The sequence below is a fragment of the Helicoverpa zea genome, chromosome 15 (genome assembly GCF_022581195.2).
Source record: "Helicoverpa zea isolate HzStark_Cry1AcR chromosome 15, ilHelZeax1.1, whole genome shotgun sequence".
NCBI classification, from domain to species: Eukaryota; Metazoa; Arthropoda; class Insecta; order Lepidoptera; family Noctuidae; genus Helicoverpa; species Helicoverpa zea.
Window position 1 is genome coordinate 2667619 of NC_061466.1, and position 25839 is coordinate 2693457.

A 25839-nucleotide genomic window follows, 5' to 3' on the forward strand; every position below is an offset into this window, starting at 1 on the left:
TGCAACTGGAGTTAAGTAGAGCCATGAGCCATTTGAGATAAATGATAGAATACCCAAATTGAGCAAAGCCTATAACCACGTATAGGTATACCTATTCATAATGCAAATGTTAAGTAGGTATTAAGGTTTCTTTTCGTCATCATCATGTCAGCCTATGTAGCCATCCTTATTTTAGTCATTACGTATAGTTGTTGTTTTTGGGGGCAAATATTTTTACGGCCAACTAAATGAATAGCTTTATTTTATTTTATGGGTATAAAATGTTAATTACTGCTATATTCCGTAGTTAGGAAACATGAAAATTGTGACGTGCATAGTTATATGTCAGGTAAACCACCTTTGTGGCACGCACGTATCTATTACTTGCACGCGACTTTGTATGTACTGGGCTTGTAGGTCACGTGAGGAGCGATAGCGAAATATACTTTTTTTATATTTCGAAAATATTTTGATGGAGCTTTATAATGTTACAAAATTTAAGTTTAAATTCGTCGATTAAAATAATATTAGATTATTATTTAGCTTGAAAGTCAGGATAATAGATTCTTTCTGCTGCATATTATTCTTAACTGTAATCGTTTTTCTTAACCAATCAGTTTTGCCCAACATAATAATCTAGATATAAGGTCTCCTAAGAAAGACAAATGATATGAAGTGGAACGTTTTAAATCCTAGCCTCGACAGTTGTTTATAGTAGGTACTAATTCTTACTTTGTTTCGCATTATCCGTGCTCCAGCATATTCCGGCACATTTCCCGTCCGACCGCTACGCTTGCATTCTAAGTCAACACCAACACTTACATTAAGTATTCACTGCACAAAGCGTAATATCCGTCCACTTGAGTGTATTTCTAACTTATTTCCAGATATTAACCTTATTTTTATTTCAGAACGGCGGCGCTGCGGACGGATTAGACATGAACGTCGGCTACGCTTGGAGAAAGGGATACACTGGGAAAGGAGTCGTCATCACTATCCTTGACGACGGTATACAACCCAACCACCCGGACCTTTCACAGAATTACGTAAATATTATTAATATCTTCTTAAAGTATATTGAAACACCCATTTATCACGGCAGCTAAGAACTGTCAAATGAAAACCCAATTTGGAACAAACGATTTCTCTTTAGCGCTCATGTATTACGTAACTGAAGTGTATTGAACGGAAACCCGATATTGTAGGATCCTGCAGCATCGACAGACATAAATGGGAACGACACGGACCCGACACCGCAGGACAATGGCGACAATAAACACGGCACCCGGTGCGCGGGCGAAGTGGCTGCGGTTGCCTACAATAGATATTGCGGGGTCGGCATCGCTTACAACGCCAGCATTGGAGGAGTCAGGATGCTCGACGGACTTGTTAACGACGCAGTGGAAGCCCAAGCACTCGGCTTTAACACTCACCACATAGATATCTATAGCGCGTCCTGGGGGCCTGAGGACGACGGCAAAACAGTTGACGGCCCCGGCCCTTTGGCTAGAAGGTATTGTCTAATTGCATGCGATTTAGAGGAATGGTTACAGGCGAGCTCATTAAAAAGTGCTTTGTTTCAGGGCGTTTATAAATGGTGTGACGAACGGAAGAGGGGGGAAAGGATCTATTTTTATATGGGCGTCGGGAAACGGTGGCAGGCATACGGACTCTTGCAATTGTGATGGATATGCGAATAGCATATTTACTATTTCTATTTCTAGTGCGACTCAAGGGGGTTATAAACCGTGGTATTTAGAAGAATGCTCATCAACAATAGCTTCAACTTACAGTTCAGGAACGCCTGGCCGGGATAAAAGTGTAGCTACCGTAGATATGGACGTACAATTAAGGCCGGATCACATCTGCACAGTAGACCACACAGGCACATCGGCATCGGCGCCATTAGCCGCCGGTATTTGTGCATTAGCCTTAGAAGCGAATCCATTACTGACGTGGCGGGACATGCAACATCTAGTCGTATTGACCTCTCGGTCACAACCGTTAGAAAAGGAAGAAGGATGGATCGTAAATGGCGTAAAAAGAAAAGTGAGTCACAAGTTTGGCTATGGACTAATGGACGCCGCTCAGATGGTAACATTAGCCGAACAATGGACAAACGTACCCCCTCAGCACATTTGTAAGTCACAAGAAATAAACGAGGACAAGTCTATTGAAACATCTTTCGGTTATACGATATCAGTGCACATGGATGTGAATGGGTGCAGCGGGACGATGAACGAGGTCAGATTTTTGGAACACGTTCAATGTAAAATTTCACTGAGCTTTTTCCCTAGAGGAAATTTACGGATATTGCTTACGTCGCCAATGGGGACTACTTCCACCCTTTTATTTGAGAGGACGCATGACGCAACGAGTTCTAACTTCGACGATTGGCCGTTTTTAAGTGTCCATTTTTGGGGAGAAAGTGCCGAAGGGCGTTGGACCCTTCAGATATTAAACGCCGGTAATATCCACGTCACTCAACCGGGCATATTGAAAAAGTGGCAGTTAATATTTTACGGCACGGCTACGAGTCCGATACGGTTACGAAATAAAAGCTATTTTAATTCAAACAATGTTTATCAGGAAGAGAAGGCTTATCATATTAACGATGTTTACGACGCCTCGGAGTACTCACAATTCCTCAACGAAATCGAACTCGGCATTTCTGATAGACGCAATTACCCCAAAAATATTCCCTCAGCACAAAGGAAAAATGTTTTGGCAGATGCCAACGATAAACAAGTACAAAGACTGTGCGATCCGGAATGTGATTCACAAGGTTGTTATGGGAAGGGGCCAACTCAGTGCGTTGCCTGCAAGCATTATCGTTTAGATAATACATGTGTGTCTCGATGTCCTCCGAGAAGCTTCGTTAACCAAGGTGGAGTTTGTTGGCCGTGTCACGAGTCGTGCGAAACATGTGCCGGCGCTGGCCAGGATTCCTGTCTCACGTGCGCGCCCGCCCATTTATTAGTAGTTGATTTAGCTGTTTGTTTACAACAGTGCCCCGACGGATACTATGAAGATCCCGATGCAAATGCATGTTTCCCATGCGCTGAGCATTGCGACACATGCTCTGAAAAAGCAGACATGTGCTCCTCTTGTGCCCATAACTATGTTTTATACAATGGGTCTTGTTTAGCGGCTTGTCCACCGGGAACACACCAAAAAGATGATTTTGGATGCATGCCGTGTCACGAAACGTGCGAATCTTGCCACGGCCCCAGTGAAAATGCCTGTGTTTCGTGTCGCATTGGTGATTACGCATTCAAAAATCGGTGCGTACCAAAATGCCCTCCAGGATATTATGCCGACGCCCAAAGAAGAGAATGTTTGCCGTAAGTGTTATTGTTATAATAATTTAACTTTGCATTCCATTTCGTGATGAAACAGAGGTCGTCAATCTTGCGAACGCAGAGAATTTCAAACGCCTCGCTTTGAACTGTACAATGTTTGAGCGTTTAATTGTCGTCTTTATATTTAATCCTGTTTAAAGAACAAAACTCCGTGTTGTTTTAGGTGTCCAATTGGCTGTTCAATTTGCACGTGTGCCATTTGTTCTGTTTGCCAAGAGAAATGGAGTCTCACTAAGAGTGGGACTTGTCTCCCCAATGGCAATGACAAATGCGATACGAGTAAGTAATGTCCTTCAATAATGATTTTTTCTCCTTTTAGTTCCGGCAAACTTAAAGTGACTTTTTGCAGGTGAGTACTATGAAGGGGGAAGGTGTAAAAATTGCCACTCTACCTGTGAGAAATGTAGCGGATCGAACGAGTGGGACTGTTTGTCTTGTTCGAGTCCCTTGTTGTTACAAGGATCGAGGTAATGGCCCTTTATCCATATAGAACTTTTCCTGTACGGTTTCAAGTGTTCAGTTAACATGAAATATTTATTTTAGGTGCGTGGCTGAGTGCGGACAGGGTTCGTATCAGACGGCAGGAAGATGTTCGCCGTGTCCACACACTTGTAAGAGCTGTGTGTCAAGATTGAATTGCACGATGTGTGCTGGTGCCTTACGCTTGCAGTCGGGGACGTGTCGAGCGACGTGCGCTCCCGGCTACTACCCTGATGAAGGAACCTGTTCCAAATGTTACTTGTCGTGTGAAACGTGCACGGGTCCTAGAAGAGATCAATGTGCATCATGTCCCCCTGACTGGAGGCTGGCGGCTGGCGAGTGCCGGCCTGAATGTCCCCAGAACTTTTTCCCCTGGCAGGACAGCTGTCGCCGCTGTCACCACTACTGCCAAGACTGTCACGGCGCTGGGCCGCAGCGCTGTACGTCGTGTCCTCCTCATTTTTCCCTAGAGAACGGCTTATGCGTGGAGTGCCTTAGTTCCCAGTACTATGAGCCTAGATCGAGGACTTGTCGTCCGTGCCATGATTCCTGTAGGTCCTGCTCAGGACCTGGGCCGACCAGTTGCGTCACGTGTGCCCATCCACTTCGTTTAGATAGGTGAGAGGTTCAATGTCAATAATTAATAACAAACATTCATAAACATACTGAATCAATCCACACACCTCGGGTTACCGCAGCTGAGTAAATAGTGGCTCTTAATGGTACTTAGTTGAATATTTGATCCCATTTTCATTTCTTTTGTTTATTAATGGTTTAAGCATATGTTAGTTACAATCAGTTTTTATTTTTGAATTATTAAAATAGAGAGAATACCGATCTAAATCAATCACAATAACTAGTAAAATTCGCACAAAAATATCATTTTAAGTTTGATAAAGAATAGGTTTGAACAAAATTTTTTTCTACTATAAACTTTTATTCAAAATAGAATTTTCAAAGTTTACTCGTATAAGCTAAATTGAACTTCAGTGGAAGTTTTTCATCGGCTGATATGTAGGGTAGGTCGGTACATGCCGTTGTTTGTGGCTTGTGTAGAGCAAATAAAACGGTAGTATAAACACATTTTTTGTTTGCAGAGTGAACCACAAATGTTTGCCATGCTGCACCGAGAGTATGGTATCGCTTTTCGTAAATAGCAATCAGACGGATTGCTGTCACTGTGATAAGGATATAGGTAAGTTTATTTCATAGTTATTTTTTAAACTAAATTATTTTTTTTTTGCCGATAACTCCAAGGTATTCCAGGGATTTTAAGAATGGCACTAAACAAATAAAATTATAAAATTCTTTAAACAAATATTTACTACTCGTATAACTAACATCGATAGAAAAAATATTAATAAACAACAATGATCATATTCTCAATATATAATATGAAATTAACTTGCACTCTAAAGAAGTAGACATTTTCATTTGTTGTTATGTGTATTAAGGAATACTATTTCTACCCCTTTTAGTGTTTACTTACATCTTTTAATGATAGCAATTTAGCAAATATTAAAACACCTCATATTTAGATCACAAGAAAGAAGTGTGAAATAAAGCCCTCGACTAACTTTTGGGTACATCCAGAAGTAAACGGCACCAAGTTTTGTGATTTATAAATCTCTAAAGAGCGCTTCATCTTATTTACGACGTTCTATGTCCTATTTCCTTAAAGTCATTCGCGAACAAGTTTTGTAATCGAATTCTTGGAAAGTAGGTTATAATCATTGATAATGGTCGTGTCAATTATGTGATGTTCTTGTAGATAATTTTAATACGGACACAAAGAAAAGCTGGAATAACTACTAAGCTTATGTAGGTGCTTAGGTAAAGTAAGAAGGAATAACAATTGTCACGGTAGATAAGAATACTTTTAACCGTTTAAGGAAACGATTGAATATTTTCGTCTTTATGGTTTTGTTCTAAATAAAATATACAAAAGATTATTAATGGATTTGAAGACCATATGCTATGGTACCTAAATTCCAATCACTTTATCGGCACACACAACCCTAAGAATATTTCCAATCACGCAAAGTAATTAAATTCGCAGTTGACCTTACATTCTGGCAATGCCCTCAAGTCAAAGGTAAACTATGAGAATCTATTGATATCCTCAACAAATACCTTTTGTTAGTTCAAGGCTTTGTGTACGAAAGGTACGGGTTAGGAAATTCGGGGAAAACCACGTTTATTACTATTGTCCAATGTTCAGTTAGATTCGTGGTACGATGACGTGTCATTTTCTCTTCAGGGTGAATTTTATTCCGTTATGCGAGAAATAGGTGCCATATTCACAGAATTCAATTAGAATCGAAATACTAAGATATTCGAAATATCTAATAACTTTTTCGTCGACTTAGAGCCAATGTTTCAATCGGAAGTTATGACAGATTTTGTGATTAGAAAATATCAACTTAACGAAGTTAACTGATGATTGAATAATCGGCCATAAAGCATAAATCGGCAATAAGCAATATTATTCATGATTGTTTTTTTTTCTTTAGATAAGCATAACCTTTAAGAGAAGTGTTATCTATTTCCTCTTAAATATTTAATCACTGTAGCTAAAACAGTCTGTCACTACCAAATCTATTATGAAACTATCTCCACAACTATTTTATTATTATTAAAATAGCGACATTGTTCCAGGAGGATGTCTTAATGGCTCATCAGCCGGTAAGAGGCGGATAGCCGAGAACATTCGCACACACATCACAGCTTCGTTCTTTATAGAAGACTCGAAGGACGCCACGAACCTTCTAGAACGAAATTCTGTGGTCGTGTGGAGTGTGGCTGCCGTGTTACTAGCGACGGTCGTCATTATCATTGCTGTTAAGGTAAATTAATATTATAAATAGGAATTTCTTTTTGTTTTCACCATCGTCTAGTCTGCCAAAAGACGTCTCCTGGATAAATACCCTCCCCTGAGGTCTCACCACTTTGCCCGATCTACAGCAACCCGCAAGTATACTTTCCAGAAAACTTGGACCCTAAAGGCTCCCAAACTACTGCAGTTTATTTACTTTGAAAAATATATTTTAATTTACACTATTCTCGAACAAGTTTGTTCATTCGTTCAACGAAGTTTCCCGATGAAACCCCGGGAAAACAGCTAGTATTGTAAAGTTCTGTTTTAGTTGTAACATTTGTGAATATATTTGAATGTCAATAAACAATGTGCCAAGTTTTTTTGCAGCAGAATTTTAGCATTCGTGATATTTGTGCCACAAACTCACCCGCGATACAAAATTGTACTATGTTACTGAATGTGTAAAATGTGAAAAAACAGTTTTAAATCAAATTGCTTTTCGTCAGAATTGGTTTGAAACTATAGTACGCTAGCACTGAATATTTTATCATGAAAATTTTCTAACTCAATACGAATAAACACATAGGACTTTTTTCAAAAGTTATACTCATCACTACAGCTAACCAATGACCATTAATTATGTAAAAAAAATTAAGAAATGTTTTTTCCCACAGATTAAATCAAGAAAATATAAATACAGGACGATATACCCGAAGACAGAATACTCACAATTGACTACCATCGATGAAGACTTGATAGCGCTGACGTCATCAACCACTTTGAAAGCCGTTGACAGTGCACAAATACAAACTAAAAGTGAACTCGAAGAACCCACATAGCAATTATGAATCTTCGAGATGATGTAATTAGAGTATATTTTACACTGCAGACTGATATGTAGGAGTTTCAATATACGATCCTTATTGTACATAGTTGGAGTAAATACTACCTAACTATTGTGTGGTTATTTTATGGTCTAAATGATGCTATACGAGGAATTGTTGCCCCTTTTTTAAAACCAAAGAATTTGTATTTTAAATTGACTATTTCTATAAGAAATAATTTATTTTAATTGATAGTGACGATTTGTAATGAATTTAGATATGTCTTAAAAGTCGATGCAATGCAAATGACTTAAAAAAAGTCCGCTTCTAATTATAATTGTGTTTACAGTTTTAGACTACGACCATGTTATTACATTTCTTGCATACGAACTTAGTTTAACATTTCTATGCAAATGGATGCAATTCATCTCGCATATGAAGTACATAAATTGTATTTTTAATTAGTTTATGTGGCCATGTTGTGGGATGCCAGAATTTATGTTTTATTAAGGGTGAAGCATATTTCTATATTAGTCTGCAAATTGTATAGGCAGTTTTTACAAATAATTTTAAATTACTGTTTCAGTGTGTGTTTATTTTAGTAAAGTTATTTTATCAAAGTTTTTAATGTCATTACATATATTTTAAAATTGTTATTCATGAACAACTTTTATTGCATTATATATACATAGGTCGCGCCATTCTCAGTGCCATTTTAAAACATTAAGTTTAAAAGTATATTTAGATAAGTTATTGAATTTTACAGCTAATGTTTAGTTTTGCATAAACAAATTTTTATTGCAATTAAATAGAATACAATATATCTTCAAATTAAACAGTGAGCATTAACTTTTTTGTGAGCGTATTGCTTCGCCCTATTACCCAAAAAAATCAATTTGGAATTGTCAAAATGTCTAGTCGTTTCTGCACTGTGTTACCAAAATTCCATAAGGCAGATATTACTTTCTATTGGAATTCGCATTTAACATGGATTTGTGAAGAGAATAAAGGGAAAACGGCACAGATAAGTGGTTTGGGTTCGAAGAACGTTCAATTAGATTGGCAAAAAGCGATGCCGGAACAAATACGCCTTACTGGTTTGATTCTTGCATTTGAGAAATATGTTTTGCCTTATTTTATTACCGATACAACTCTGCAGTAGGAAATAAATAAAACAAATATCGTTATTTCTTGGAAATTGTTGACATCAGTCACAGTTAAAAAAAAATACATTGACCTTCGATCAATGTATTTTTAAATGTTGATGAAAAGTTGTTATTGTGTTTGTAATTAAGTACTCTTATATCCCCGCAGAATAATAGGTAGCTACGCGTTTAAAATTGCGCGTGTGTGCGTATTGGTAGAATCATTCAATGAAAAGTAATGTCGGTCTAACAACGGACCAGTATGTTTTCATGGGACCCAAAACACCGCTTAAAGTTATACGTGGAACATTGTTTTCATAGTAAAGTTAACATATCTAAAGTTTTATTTGTTTAATGTTATTGTTTGAAGTACTGTACTGTGTAAATACGGTTCAATTATTACTGTAATAGTGTGCAATCGTGTAAATATGTAAATAATTGACAATTGTAAATATATCGATGGTTTTTATGACGGATAATTTATATTTGTTGTTTTATTTTTTTATCCCTAAAATTCGGAGTTGCCGTGACCAAAATAAAGTTAAAATTGCAGTATTTAAAACATGCATAAAAACCTGTCTAGAAGTGAAAACCAATTCAATATGTTTATTGTAAGTATGTAAGAAGTTATCCTTTCACATACTCGATCAACCAGAATAATAAAAAAAAAACTATCATAGAAGCTATTAAATCCAAATCCAAGCCAAACACTCCTAGACCTAAAAATACAGTGAGCTAATAATCAACAAAATGGAGAGTAGCTGTTGGTAACTATAATATCGAGACGACCAACACCTTAGTCTGCCAGTGACCGTGATTGGAAGAGTCGGGATTAAATAATATAAGTATAAACCCGACAACATCCGTAATAGAAGTTTTACCTTAAAAAAAAACTGTCACTCAGTAATAGTACAGATACCGTAGTCTAAAGAAAACCTGAATTGTGAATCACAATGACAAAAGTTTGTTTGGTGAAAAATCGTGCTCAAAAAAGCAAGTAAATATAAATTCTCTATGGCACAATATTTCTCAATTTCTACGTTATGTAAATAGCTAGCTTGCTACCTTATAAACTACTAGCTTCATTAAACATTATACAAGTAAAAACTTAATATTAATATTCAATTTATCATCACATCACTCAATATCGGATTTTATATTTAATTACTTAATTCAGTCAGTAATTTGCTTTTTGTTAAACACATTTAGCGTAATCAAAGAACTATCAATAATTACATTTGAGTTTATTATTTTACAGTTTTACTTTGTTCACAACCCGGGGGAAATAATCAATCGCATTTTAATAATTTCTGCACCCGGATAAAAACATGCTTTATAATACTCTGATTTATAAGCTACATTACTGTGAAGTTTCATCAAAATCCATTCGGCAGTTTTTGCGTGAACGATACATTTCACACATTCGTATTATTTTGTCTAACTTGTAATGCAATCGAACTTTTCCCAACTCTGTTAGGGTCGGCTTCCAGTCTAAGCTGAGTACCTGTGTGCATCATACGCAGTTCATCACAAATATTCGATAAGTACATAATTTATAATACAACTTCCAGAATGCCTAAAAGGATATTAGCTTTTAATTTAACGGTTATATCTCGGTGGGTTGTATAAAAATGACACCATTAGTGGTGCGACAATAAAAACGGATTACCTCGACTCCTAACGACGATACGTAACCGGGAGACACACTGACGTTTGTTTTGTACAACCATTTTGAAAGAATAAAGGTTATGCCACAGTATAGCGGCACCGCAACAGCACGGCTCCACACCAGCATTTAAGTTGTTATTCAATTGAGAGCATTAAATCGTGTATATTATAATATATTTCGTAATGTCAATACCACACAACTCGACTCGCCGCCCGCGTGCTGCAAGCGAGCGGACCTCATGCGTACAGCGCGCCGACGGCGTGCTAATTACGCGCCGACTCCGAGCCGGCAGCGAAACAACGTCATTGAGTCGTGTTCAATCATAACTGTTTTAAAATAATATTGAGTTTGCGGTGGCAGCAAGCTTACACCTCGCGGCCGGCGCGCGGCCGGCGCGCCAACGGCGCGCCGACGGACGCGGAGAGACGGAGCGGACAGCGCGTGTTTAGCGCGCTGGCAGCTAGCCGTAGTCTAAATTCGAGGCGATGCCGTGCTGCTGCCGTGCTGTTGCGGCGCTGCTATAATGTGCCATGTCCTTAAGTCTGACTTAATTCTAGGCTTACCAGGGGTTATGTTATTGACCGCTTTTTAAGGCTCCATACACAAAAGGTAAAAACGTAATCTTTATACAAGACTCCACTGTCCGGTCAACAAATACTAAAAGTTTTGTAAAATTAATATTTCAGCAGGGCGTATATAGCTATGTTACGTGGCTTGCTATCTAAACGTTTTAAAGGTTGATAAAATTATTTGTACAAAATAGCTTTATGTCAACATGAAAATGTTCATAAAAATTTAATGTTGTTTCAAAAAAAAAATCATTATTTTGATTGCAGTATGTGGCTAAATATTTTGTCTGAAAAAATCTGAACCAAAGTGGTGATATCCAATAACGAATCGGCTTTTCAAAATTGCGGATTGAACAAAAGGCAATTTTAAACCAAAAATGTATTAAATAAACATAGGATTATTTTTTTCATTTTTTAGAAATTGTGGTAATTAAAACTGTTGGCAGTTGGCAGTTTTGGCTTCGATTTTGAATCTATTCAGCCATTAGTACAGCAGTGTGATAATAAAAAGGGTAATCATGATGATAAATCAACCTATTTGTGATAGACTACTCACTCTCATCCTCTCCAAGTACATACAAATAAGAAAAAAACTGCACATTCTTCCCAACCCTGTGTCTCAAGACCTACTAACTCCGGAGATAAACTGTTTCGCATCCAAAATACATCTTCTGGAAAGGAACAAATGCTTTGAGAAAATAAGCCTTTATTTCCATAGCGAAGCACAATGTGTTAAACGACTGTTCCAATGTGAATGGCCCAAGGAAATCTAGGATTAGATTTGTGTTAGCCTTTTGTAGGAATCTCAAGTAATGTTCTTACGTTTGGGAGATCATTTGATAGGAGGATCGTGGGAGGAAGTTGGAGAAATGGTGATAGATTGCGGCTGTTTCGGGTTTAGTTGTGGGTGTCTAGGTTTTTTGTATAGGTGAACTTGTTTACTGAAAGGTTAGTTTGATTGAAGTTTTGTAAGATATACATTTGATGAACTAGCATTAATTTAGTCATAATTCGCTTTGTTTATTAATTGCTATAATAGATTAGGAAGTTAGTTCTTCCATTAAACTTTGTTAAAGCTGCTGAAATCCACATTAAAATTTTTGACGTCTTCTCAACATCCACATGGTTCCTCAAATGACCAACACAAAAAACATCTTCTATAACACAAAGTCAATAGAAACCATATCTTTGTAAACAGGAATTTCCGTGGTACCAAATTTTTTGACTGCCCAAAATACCGCCTTAACTCTCCATAAATATCTTCAAAACCGAGGGCCGAACCTTTGATTTTCTTTCATGTTTTGTACATAGTTACTTCACAGGCCGGCCGATTTCCTCACACACCAAACTGAGGCGAATCGAAAGAAAGAACAAATGAAAGAAAAGAGAGATTTATTTTAAGCGACCGCTAAATTAACCCCAGAAATGTTATTCGTTCCCTTTTTTTATAAATTAACGCTCGGACTTTGTTTTTCATGGACAAAGGGTGGGTAAATAAGAATAATATTTGCTCAATTTGTACTAGCCGCAAAGAATTTTAAGTAGAAATAAATTAATGTCATTGTTCTTTCGTAAATAGGTTGATTTCAAGCTTCAGGAATAGTAGAAATATAAAATACAATTAAATTCTGAATGATTAATAGTTTTATCTCCTACTTGAACCAAAACCACGATCTTATTTATTTGCGAAACAAAATTCTATCTTTTGTATCGGCATTTTATCGATACGAAACGGGAATATCGCGTTAAAGATTCATAAACACATCTTCAACAACATCGCAATCAGAGTAGCAATACGTTTGGTATTCGAAACACTTTCTCGAGCAGTCTCGAGATCACCACAACTTTCAGGTGAACCAATAAATATCTGTGCGCAACTTTTAAATAATTCACGCCAACATTTGAAGGTCAAACTGTTTCGTTCAACTGTTCTTACTTTCCTCGAAGAGAAATGCGCTTACCTGCCTACGGAGAAATCGACGTCTTTTATACTATTCCTATTTATATTACACGGTTTCTTTGTCTAGGGTTTGTAGAATTGATTTCAGTTTTCCAGTTTCATGTTCAGTTTTCTTTGTAGCCGATTGAAAGGTATTGAGAATACGTGGGATTGTGGAACTTTTGCAAACATACTTATGGTAGGTGAAGTTACATGCAATGTAACTTACTTGTACGATAAAGAAACTGTGATTTTAATACAGACTTTGGGATATGCTTCTTAGTCTCATTCTTCTCTTTCCTATTAGTTATACATTACATCAAGGGTATCCCGTAAATTATGGAAGACGAAAATTGCTATAAATGTTTGCATTTGTTTATCCTTCCTCCGTCGTTTGTTTACATATGGCGTGATGATGGCGTCAATTCAGATAAAAGGGCATGTGTGTACGATCTCTAAAATTACACAGAAATTGTTAAATTTTTTTATTAATTACAATACTAATATTTACAATACATATTTACAATAAAAATCAAAAACTATCCTAGTAAAACAAACAACTAAAAAGCGTCAAAAAATTCGTCCCCATCGCTGTCAACTGGGAGCGTGCCCAAGAGGCTGGCAGCATTACCTCGTTGGATCGCCATGCTGATTCTTTGTCCGAGGTAATAGCCAGCCTTCTGGTCACGAGAAATTTATATAAAAATGTAAAATAACAAAATTACCAATATCATCGTTTTCCTCGTAGAACCGGCTACAAAATAAATCAAAGAGGGACACTCGACATAAAACATTCAGGAATTTTGCTTAAAGATATTGAATTACGCGGAAAAATCCACCTTGAATAATTAGGTTCGTTAGATTAAACCTTCGTACTTATAAAGTAACTTTGTTACGATAAATCGGTTTATACGGATTTTGCTTTTTGCTGTAAATAACTGTGATCCTTTGAAGTTCGGCCTTTGCTTATAAAGTAGGTATAGCAACTAGATAATATCGTTACATGGGAAGTATGCGCCAGTTTTGTTAGCCTATTTGTGTGATGAGACAAATTTTGGCACTTCTGAACGAAAATTAGGTTAAGTTTTTTTTACGACAATGAGCTAGGTTTTTTCGCTGAGTACTAGGTTACATCTCTTCTAAAAAGTCTAATAAAATTAAAAGATAACATCATTTTTGTTTACGACAAATGTGATATTAGGCTGCACCTACTCGAGCTTTGGCTATCTACGACCTGCATTAAACATTGAGACACGTAATGGACACACGCAAATCTGATCAAAGTTGATTCGATGCCGGACTTTGGATTTTAATACTGTAACTTCCCTTCCAAAGAACTCACTCATATTCTATTTATATACCATAAATGTTCTAAAAATAAGCAAAAAATACCTGAACTTGTTCATCCATTACAAAAAGGCGGGGAAACACTTAACAAATTTTACTTAGCCTTTATCTTTAAAACCTCAAGTTTGTCTATAAAAAATTTAAAAGCATCTCTCAGGAGCGAAAATAAAAGGAAATATTTCCAACGGACCCCTGGCGTCCCGATTCTTGAATTATTGATTTGCTTTGTTTGAAAAACGTGTAAAGACCAACATAAGTTGACCTCTTTAGCCGTATATCCCCCTCCGTTAAACAATCAATTGTGGTACAGTATGAGGGGGGTGGGAGGTCCCGTGAAGTGTTTCTTAGCAACGGTCAATTGTATAGAGGTTTGAAGGATCAAAGGTTGACCAGATGATTACTAAGATTCCTGAGGTTTTCTTTGTGAAATTCTGCGAAATTGTGCCACAGCTCTAGTTTGGGGTTTGGAATTAAGTGCTCAGCAGTAGTTGTGAAGAGGGTTACGTTACTAGTTTATTTTCTTAACAAATACAATACTTGCTGACAGAACATTGCTTATGAATAGTTCTTGTTTTATTGTATTGCTTTACAACATTTGTTAAATATGTAGTGACTATAGTACCTAGTGAATTACAGGATTTTGATATGACTGTAGTTTTGCTCTGATTTGCAATTTTGTGAATATTCATAATGGCTTATAAATAAACGTAATAAGTATTTACACAATGACAATAAATATAAAAGTAGTTCAATTCTTGTAAGTTTAACACAAAGTATCATTCATAACTATAGATATACACAGCATCCACAAAACTGAGGTGCAAATAAATTGATATCAACATCAAATAAATAACATCACACAAAAATAAACGACAGAGAGAAGGGGGGAAATATTAAAAATGGCGGAACAAACATTGGGCAAATAATTTGTCTTGATGACAAATACCGGCCGAGGGCGTCCAATAAATACGGATTCCTAAGCATTGTTTCCAGATTTTAGTCATTAATCATTTTTATGTCTGTAATTAATATAAAGATCCTGGCGACAATAGGATCTGAAGTTGTTATCTTTTTGAGAAAAACTCCCCCGTGGGTAAGGAAGCTTGCAATATTGGATTATAGACTTTATCTTGTTCGATTTAGGTTCAAAATCCCTTGGATGTAGGTAGACTAATAATAATTCGGATCTCGCATGTGGTTTTCAATTGTTGAAATAGGATAAATCGTAGTTGTATGTATAGTTTTGGATTCAGATTTGGTACTCAAACGCTGTTTTAACAGACTTAATGTTACTTATTATTTTTGAGGGAGAGATAGATCAATTTACATGGAGAAAGGAAAAAAGTAGGTACTAAGGGCTTAAAAAAATTGTGTAAGTACATAATACGTCATAGTGTTTTTTATTGACCGATCACTTTTAATGGTCAGAAAGTGAGCGAATTTTGAATACTTGAAGACTTCTAAAATTATACATATTTACAAATTAATATAACATTGATAAAGACTATTCAAAAACATTAAGGTTTATAAATACAGATACCAATCATTTATTTAATTGCCATAAAGGAATATAATAACGCTACCACAGACTATACAAATTCCGATAATTAAAATAAAGATATTCAATACATTTAGAGGGATTAGGTCGAAACCCAATTAGCACATAGCTGGTATTACTGAATACCGTATCACTAAACAGATGTAATTACTACGTAGGTATAGGTATATCAAGTATGTATATACTTAGACAAATTATATGTAGGTAAAAATTAACATTTATACAAACATATAGGTATGTATGTTTATATAAATGTTAATATTTTTGTAGAAATATTTCGATTCGTTTTAGGTATAAATACTAAATTACTGAAAACATTGTTTTAATGCCAGGATCAAAATAAACTTAAAACATTTTTGGCATAATTACTAGGTACTTATACATAGTTAAAACTTCTAAAAATAAAGACCTAAATAAAGCTGGCCTAAAACGTGCTTAGAATGTCAACGGCCGTCATCTTGATATGAATAGATTTACAAGCATTATGCTTTACACTGAAAACTCAACAAGAATATATCCATTTCAAGACATATTCGGACATTTTTGTTATTTTACTAGTTAGGTTGGGCTTAAAATACATGACAGGCTTCAAAAGAAAATTTTACAGCTTTTTTTACCCGACACTGTAAACATTTCTGCAAAGATTTGTAAAAAAACTATATTATCTGTATGCCATTAACAGTGCTTTCACACCAGCGAATTTTCTGCTCGGTATTTTGCGAGCGACACATTACAGACGACACAAAACCCACTGCTTGTATCAGACGATACTGCCCGTATGATCCGGTAGTGTAAAAGTACTGTTGTTATCATAATTGCTGGCACTCCTGTATTTTAGACAACATCAGTTTCTATTCCATTAACTTATGATTGGAAGTTACAAAAAACGTCATAAACCAGGTAAAAAAATCATCAACAAGTGTTCAAAAAAGCTATAAAAAAACCTGTAGGTAAACTTACCCCATAAACAAATGATCATAATTTTTATCATTCAAGCCGCACATACAAGAGCGTTGTGGCCGATAGTGACTGTAATTCTCAAAGACCAGTGAGTCGGAAAATTGAGAAGTGGATTAGGCAAATCACTTTTCATTCCGTCCTATAGACGACGAAGTTTGCCCTTTTAAATTTTATTATCTCAGAGGCACGCCGTCTGTTCACACTGACGCAGTGAACGCGGGAAGCGAGACATTATATTTGAATAATTGTATTTATTTTCATTTTTCTGTCGTCTTTTAAATTACTGCGGTGAGTTGATGTTTGTGTTAGTCATGTGATAAAATGTGAAGTTGACTTGGTTGTGAGAAGATTTCTCTCAATGTCTGTAGATTTCAACATCATCATTAATGTCACCCTTTTTGACTGCCCCCTTGAGGAGCATAGGTATCTTCCCATTAAGAAGGAATTAGCGTATGTTAATCATGGTAACAATCAACCTATACCTACTTACCTACTTGTAATGATACTATGATTGTTATTCAGTTACATCCACAATGCTTAGAAGCAATTTGTGCCAAAGTCCAAACACTTCTATTTATGCCGTCATCGCTCAATCGCTCACCCTACACCCCCACCCAGTTTTAAGTGAAAATGATTTCCATCGCGATCGGGCGGCCATGCTAATTTACGAGCTAAAAACAGTTTATTCGTCACAAATTTCACAATTTCTATTTCAATGTTTGCTGTTGCAAATTGGTCGGTCTTGGCTTTGTTAAGATTTTCTTTGAATTCAATTGGCCCCCTTAAAATTTCTTCACTCCATAACCGAGGCGTATTTTTGATTTTAGATACTCATTCCACTTGATGCAAAGCTATAGCTATGTGTATCTTCGTTCTTCAGTCATAAGACATTAATTAATTAATGCTTGTGAAATAGCAGCTGCATTTTGTCTGTATGGATGCTAATTAATATTTTTTCCGTTTCCCACAGTCTTTTTATGCATTTTTATTTGCTCCACATTACTGGTTTTCTTTTTTACGACCGTCGACTTTTAGTTTTAAAATGGAGCTGAGTAATGGCAGAAAATATGTGTATTTAATAATTAAGAAATGTGATGATGTGCAAAGTGAGTTTTGAAGATAAAAATATTATGGAATTTAATTGTATTGATAGAGGTATGGGCATATTTTAATTACAATGATAATTAAAATATTGAGAAATACTTTACTTCTCTTTTGGTAGTGGGAGGAACCTCAAAATATTAGCATTACAGTATGTTTCTCAGTTTGTGATAATTTCATCATTTTATTTTTTAAAGTTCATTTTCTTTTAAATGTTTTAAATATCGAATCAGCTGTCAGTATTTTTTCATGTGATCATTGGCATAATATAAATATTTAATATTGAGAAACACATTTCGAATAATGACAAGGAAATTACTCACTCAAGAAGAATATTTTATATACCTATCTTTCAGTTCAGAGTAAATATTTTATTTATTTTTTATTTTATAAATTTTAAATTTTCAGCTGAATTTATCTTTCTTTTACTGGTTGAAGAACTTTATTACAATTTTCCGGAGTTCTTCCCCATCAGTTTTAAATCACGCTTATTACATTACTTCGGGACTTTCATGAAAATGTTTGATGAATTTCAAAAATATGTTGAGTGGGGTTAAATTAATTAATTTATTTGTGACTGCCGACTTTACCCTTACTAAGAGCATGAAGGATAAATAAATATTGTCCATGTGTTACTGTCCTAAGGTATTTCGTTGCTTTACCAAGTCAAATAAAAAAATAAATCTTTATTTAATTTATGTTTGATAACCTATATATAATGAGTAAACTAAAGAGTAAAAATTATCACGCAACTGCAAACTTTTAGTCGGCCAATAGTTGGATCTCAGAACAAGGATTAATTGTAGTTTGCATACTACAAAGATCAGGTATCTAGCTTGTAGGTACTTAAGAGACCAACTAAAAAATTTGGTGACCAACTAAAATGTTCCCATTATGTTAAGGCTTTGGTTGATTTTAAAGATACTTACCTATTTATCATTTCTCTATCCAGTTACTGGTTCCGCGAGTAATACGTCACATACAATATTTAAAAAAAAGTAATATCTCACGATCTGTAACTTACAGCTTACAAAAAAAAAGGATTTACCTCCGTGCAAATATTACAAGCACTTAAAATACCTGCTTCACAGTCGCGATTAATGTTGCATGCATTAACTGAAATGAACCGAAGAAACATAAAATGTTCCATGTGCAACAACAGTATTGTGTAATTTATTTAACAATTGTAGAAAGTAAATTACGCTTGAGCTTTAAATAATATCATCAACATTCTGCTATTAAGTAGATGTTCCACGATAACGTGGAAATTAAAATTACCAACATGGACTTCTTATAAAAAAATGTATAGGTATTAATATTTAAAATGAAACTTTTTTACATTCTCTTCGATTTGATCAAACTACGTCAGAAAAATGGCCATACTACATACATATATCCAATGCATCATTACTATATCCAAACTGAAGAATATAATAGCATCTACCAGAATTCTACTCACGTGTCAACCTATTTAAAATGCTTTTTAAGTCGGGATTAAAGGCAATCCTTAGGCCAAAATATTTATTTATTCTCGTCCTCTCATCACTTACATGAAGGGTACTTATTACCTAACACATAATATACATAAAACTCCACGGAGTATGTACCAAACCTTTAATTAAGTCCAATTTGATGAACCCTCGATGTAAATGGACAAATGTGAAATATTTGTTCACACAAAAAATGTGCTGATGGCATTTAAATCGAGACCTTTGATGTAGCACTCTTCATATAAGGGTGAATACAGTTATGTCTGTTTGTATGTATGATTATATGTCTGTTTTTGGGATCCCTTTTAACACGTAAATTGATAACTGGAGGTGAAATTAGGAAGGTATAAATTAACATTTCGTTGCTTATTATTGGGGCATTAAAGATAAGTTGTAACATATTATTCTAGTCATATGCAATTTATCAAAGTTTATAGCTATAAATATAATTTTAAACTTCTCCCATAAAACTTGCGCTCTATACCCTATCAATTAAACTAATACGCATCCTTACTCAAATAACAGCAACTGACATCCTCAAGAGTAAACTAGTTACGACTTACCCCGTTCACTTCTAAAAACACCAACATTATGACATCACATTAAAGTTCAACCCTCAAAGGGTAAAAGTATCGGATCCCACAAAAACGGGACAGAACTAAAAGTGTCGTATACAACATAAATACAAAAACGTCACTATACCCTATCTGCTTTAACAGAGGGACATCCTATGCAAATTAGGTGGCCACCTATTTATTTTCAAATAACATCGGTCTGAGTATAGCAGTTTGACAAGGGTTGGGTATATCATACGAGGCTTCCATATTTCCACACTTTTTTTTGTCGAGCTGACAGTCGTGGACTGAAGTGACCTCCATATATTACGCGAACACATATCGTTTGGTAATGAAGTGCCCGAAATTGGCATGGGATGATTTATAATGATATACTTAGCCATCCCTTGGGTGTGGCGCTGGCAGCCACTCTAATTTTGCAATTGATGTACGCACTCGATTTGGTGGTAATTGTAACTGTCACTATATTATTGATATGATATAGGTACATGAAACAAAAAGTTCAATTAATTAAAAGTTTACATAATACCAGTGCATGTAAAATATTTTTGAATAAATTAAAGTGTGGTGCTTTTTACTTACCTCATGAATTCATAAGGTATTTCATCATCAGAGAAATATGATATCCTGACGTGAATGAAGCTTATCTCCTGCCTTTAGGTACTTGTTATAAACTTGCATATATTTAACACTTGCGGGATGACGCTCAAATGTTTATGGGGTACATAAACGTAAGTGCTTCAAATTGTACTTACGAGTTTAAAGTGCATCTTAGGAAACCCTTAAGGTTGGCATGACAGATGATATTTTATATTACCAACTCATAAACCTTAATTTTTCAGGAACTTTAAACCAAAAGAAATGGAAGCCTTACAGAATATGTGTTTTTAAAATTAGCGAACAAAAATTACTCCCATCAATAAACTTGATTTTGGAATAAATAAAAAACAGAAAAGAATTAAGTTGAAAACTAAGTATCGAGTTTGGCAAAGTCTGCGGTCCATTATCATCAAAGGACACAAACAATAAACAAATGAAACTCAGGCAAATAATAAAGAAGAATCATGAAAATAAAGACGGCTGTCAATTCGCTACGTCTTCCAATAATACATTAATAGTTTGTGAGAGCAATAACAGTAAATAGTGTTATTAAGATAAAAAAAATGGCGAACGACAAACTAAATCGACAGTATATTACGAAAAGAGCGGCTTGTTGTGTCGTGTTGGGCCACAATAAGCGTGGGCAGGGCTCGTAAACATTTGGTATAGACGCAATAAAGATATTAGTGGCGGCACTTGGTCCAGCGCGAACGGCCATGTATGCTCAAACACTTTTTATGTCCGTAATGAAAGAAACATTTTTATTCAAATAAAATTCCGACGAAGGAACGAAACGGAAAGCCTTTAAATATAGAAATTGCGTTCGAAAATGTGCTTGCTTTATTTTATCACGGGAAATAAATTATGAAATGGGCCAAGGGTTATGTGCGACTGCTATTCAGTTGAGTACATTCGTAAGTCGCGCTGTTTTTTATTGGTGTGCAGAAAAGCTAATATTGCAAACTTGAACTGGCGCCTACGTAAGCTCTCACATTTAAGTGTGATAGATATGGCAGGAGCCGCGAGTTATAGCTAGTTTAATGCGCCGCTACTTACATAGCACTATGCTAATTAGCACAAAGTTCGATGCCAAACAAATGGAATTTATTCCCAGTCATCACATTTTAAGTTGCGGAACTTTAGAAACTGTCTTTTGACTGAGAGAAATGAATAATCCTTTCCATTTCGACCCGCACTTTCGCAAAACAATAGACTCCATCAAGTATAATGATGGTTTTAAACAAAACAGGCCATTTCTCAGTGAGGATCCGTTCCCCCCTCGAGGAATTGTGTACTGATTTATCTAACGTTTCATGTCGAATTAATAACTTTAAGAGTGACTTAGAATAATCTTTTATGATTTGACGAGGGAGATACCATTGTTCGAATTGGATCGAGTTACGAACTGTATGTAAGATTGTGACTGTAATTAAATGTTTTGTTGCAAATTACTTTTGTAACAGAAGTGAGATGTCTTGAAATTTTGAATTATTATATCGCGTCATGTCTGTGACTTTGGTGGAGTTGAAACTCGATGCAAAAGTTCTGGAACAACGTGTGATCATTATACGCTTTGCAAAACTCTTCCTTTGTTATTAAATAATGTATAGCCTTAAAACAGGCTCTTGTATCATACATCTTCTTAGTTATTATTGCAATGTTCGAGATCCTACTTTTTAGTTCATTTTCCGTAAGCAGGCATATTCTACATCTAAAAGTTACTTACCTAATTATAAATAAAAAAATGTATTACTCCATAATTAACTGCACTGGTTTGATAATATTCACAACTAATACGGTGACCATATTATTATAATAATACATGAAAGTTTGGTCAATATCGGTTAATGAATATTTGTGTTACCTGAATAAATTAATCAGTTTTACGGTTTTGCCAACCTAATTAATAACACTTCGTGATTAATTTTACATTGTGCAGAACATTTTCAATGCGATGTGGGATATTTTTGTTGTGACTATGTCAAACGTCGTATACAAAAGAGGAGTTATTTATAATAAAGTTGGTGAAACTTATCAATCACATCTCGGTACCATGGTCTCGCCATGACTCGGCACAGAAAGGCTGGACAATGCAAGGACGTTGAATTTTTGAGGTCGGCTCTCTGACTTCTGACGGAGATTAATGGCCCCAAAGACCCTATACAAAACGATCTATAGCCCTATATTTTTTCTACGATCCATCGCCGTTTTCTAAAAATAAAAATACGCGGAGATTGAAGAAAAAACGCAACGAATGCAATAAACGTGGTTTTAGCTTTGATATTTTCTAACGGTTCCTAGGTCCCCGAGGGAACCTCGCGTGTAATGTAGGAAATGTGTGGTTTATTGATTGAAAATCTGCTACCTATGCGATTAAAAAAAAAGGGTTCGTCGGTCTACGGTTACGGCGCTCTCAAGTGGAAACACTTGATTTTTCACGCATTCCATCCTATTGGAGCGAAATGTATCGACAATTGTGATGACGACAGATTATTTTATTATTTCGATGTCACCAATTCTTTTCTCTGTACCACCTGTATTCTTTTCTCTGTGTCACCAATGTTTTTCACTACGTTTGTAAAACTTTAAAATAAAGGTATCACAGCTTACCAGCTTTGTGTATGATTTGGTCTTAAGTGCCTAGGTATATTATACCTATATTGTGTCTACGACTTTACGCTACGTTACGTTTTCCTTTACCTCAAGCCACTAGTTTAGAGAAAAGTTAAAACCTTATAACTTTTCACTACCTTTCCGCCTTTATTCGTCTAACGTACCTAACAAATTATAAAATAATTTTATTAATACTTCAGCTGGTCTTGTTATTTTATAGATTCGAAGTCTAGTCTAACAAAATGGTGAACATGAACTATCGGTTTAACTCGCAAATTAACGCTTTTTTGCTTTTTTCAACGCTCACTTTGTTAGTTTGGAATTTTGTTAATTAAATTGCTGAAATATTTCAGCTTATATTATGGATGGAGTTTTTGTTGGAGCCAGATAAACTTGGTTTCAAAAACGGCACTGGAGCTGTGCTTACCCTGCTTTAAATTAATCTTAAATACTTGAGCAACCTAATTACCAAATTTCCAAGCAAACATTTCTTAAGCTTCCGTTACGAAGGAGACATAATCCTAAGAATTATGAGCCATAACTTTATTTAATATAAAACGTATGTATTCACTTATCTCACCACATCTTAGCTAGGTATATTAAAACCTTAATATTTTTGAACCTTCTTAAAAAAGCAATTATTTTTTTATCGCACCCCATTGCGTGTTAATACTGGCATAAAAGGCTGTCAGATTTATTTCCTTTGCCAAAAATTCTTCATTAAAAAAAAGGCACCGCTTAACTTTTCATTGCCATTCACTTCACTTGCAGCTATAAGTAAATTTATCAGAGGCGGCGAGGGCTCTCCTCGTGGCGTAAAAGGCGAAACCCTTTGGCTGGAGTTTGGAACAATGGTGGCTCTAACAATGGTACACAACAGGCTCTTCATTGTACTACGGACATCTTGTGATACAAGGTTCTTCTGCAACTAACAAAACCGGCCTTTAATACGATGCCTTCATTAGGGGCTTAATTGAGTGCATTTTAGAGGGGTAATTTTACTAACGATTTTAATCCACAAAGGAAGAACTTTACCTACTTTATAAACTAAATATAAAATTGAATTTATTAAAGTGAAAATTAAATTTGGTCTTTTAGAAAAGAATGTATGTTAAATATTGTATTCTATGTAAATACTAACACTACATTTTCCCTAACCACAAAGTTCAGAATGCCGCGACCAACGACCTTCATTGTCACTAAGTAATTACCCGAAGTTCATTAAAAGCGACCAATTTCACAATTAACAACACCATTATCGGAATCAGTCCAATTAAAACGATTTTGTAAAATGAAACCGATGAATGATGTATTTATAAAAATAATCATCGACTGAATTTATTCCATTGAATTCGTATTGGAAACAATAACCGCTAGTTATTTTGTGTCAGTATTAAATGAATTGCATTAAATTCGGTGACAAGCGATATTCGACCGAAACTCGAGTTATTAATAAAGTTTAATGGTGAATTTTGTGTGACAAATTTTATTTTCGGTTGTTTATTTAGCTGGTTTTTAGTGTGATTGTGGTGGGTGGTTGGTTCATTAAGGTTTTGGGATTCTTTAAATCTCCATCATTGTACACTGAATGAGCTTTATATTTGCTTTTGATATACTGACGTTCTTGAGAAGACAAATTATTATTTTTCAAACGTTTACGCGCACCTAACAACGATTACATAATCAAAACAGAATACGAGTCATTGAACCAATAAAACTGCATTTACTTCGAACTAAATAATAATATAATATAATATAATAATAATGTCGGGACACCTTTTCACACACGGTCGGTTAGCCCCACGCTAAGTTATTAATTAACTTGTGTTATGGGTGCTAACACAACTGATAAACTACATATAGCTACATATATACATATTTATAAATACATATTGTAACACCCAGACCACGACCAACAAGCATGCTCATCACACAAATGTCGATCGAACCGGGAATCGAACCCGGGACCTCAGATTCGGCAGTCCGGCTTGGTGACCTTTGCGCCACAGAGGTCGTCGAACATAAAACATAAAACACATTAATTCGAATAAAATTCTGAGAAAGCGCAAACCCTAACCAAAAAGTTTGAACAATCAACACAATCACAGAATATCGTGATTCCGAACCATTCGATTGCCCCATTTTAAGAATAACGACTAAACTCAGTTTACGCTTTCGCCCGAGTAAAAGCAGCCATTGCATATTGTTGCGAGTTTTATTCTCTTTGACTAAGTTCCGATTGTACAGTTACACCGCAATGCGCCGACCGTCTTAAAAGTATTAAGAGCAATCACAATAAACCAAGACTTAAGTTTGCGCGAACTTTCGTCCGTGTAACCGATCCTTGAGGAAGTTTAACATATTGAACGAAATACGGAACTTTTTTCATAATCCCCAGTATGTGGACGTTTTAATAATGGTGGAAGTTTTTTAATTACATTTTAGGAGATTTTACATTTACATTGTGGAGATGAGATTGTCAATTGTCATTTTGAGTCTTGAGTATTCTATTTAAATTGTTATGTTCCATTGTTGGTTGCCCTTTTCATACTAAGAAGCTAAAAGCACTGATCAAGATTTTTTTCTTACCCTGACTGTCGTTTCTTTCATAACTTCCTAAATACGTATAAGAATTTGAACCAGTAACATTGTGCTTCATTTGATTAACTGCTCCAGGCCGCCACTTCGTATTAATACCCTTATCTTATCAAATGTTAAAGTTTATAATGACGTGACAATTATTAATACTCTTGTTAGAACAGCGACTATATTAGGGAGAGATACGCTAGTAAAACAATAACTAGTTCTAT

General features: G+C 35.4%; 1 protein-coding gene across 1 annotated transcript in view; it reads left to right on the forward strand.

Moving 5' to 3' along the window:
• Positions 1-9091, forward strand: part of LOC124636758 (furin-like protease 2) — a 40605-nt gene extending 31514 nt beyond the window's left edge. The window contains exons 4-12 of the mRNA XM_047172889.1: positions 891-1025; positions 1185-1492; positions 1563-3323; positions 3505-3620; positions 3691-3808; positions 3885-4439; positions 4919-5016; positions 6480-6667; positions 7314-9091. Coding sequence (XP_047028845.1) covers positions 891-1025; positions 1185-1492; positions 1563-3323; positions 3505-3620; positions 3691-3808; positions 3885-4439; positions 4919-5016; positions 6480-6667; positions 7314-7478 — 3444 coding nt within the window. The 3' untranslated portion in view covers positions 7479-9091. The remainder of the gene's footprint in view (positions 1-890; positions 1026-1184; positions 1493-1562; positions 3324-3504; positions 3621-3690; positions 3809-3884; positions 4440-4918; positions 5017-6479; positions 6668-7313) is intronic.
• The last annotated feature ends 16748 nt before the right edge of the window (positions 9092-25839 follow it).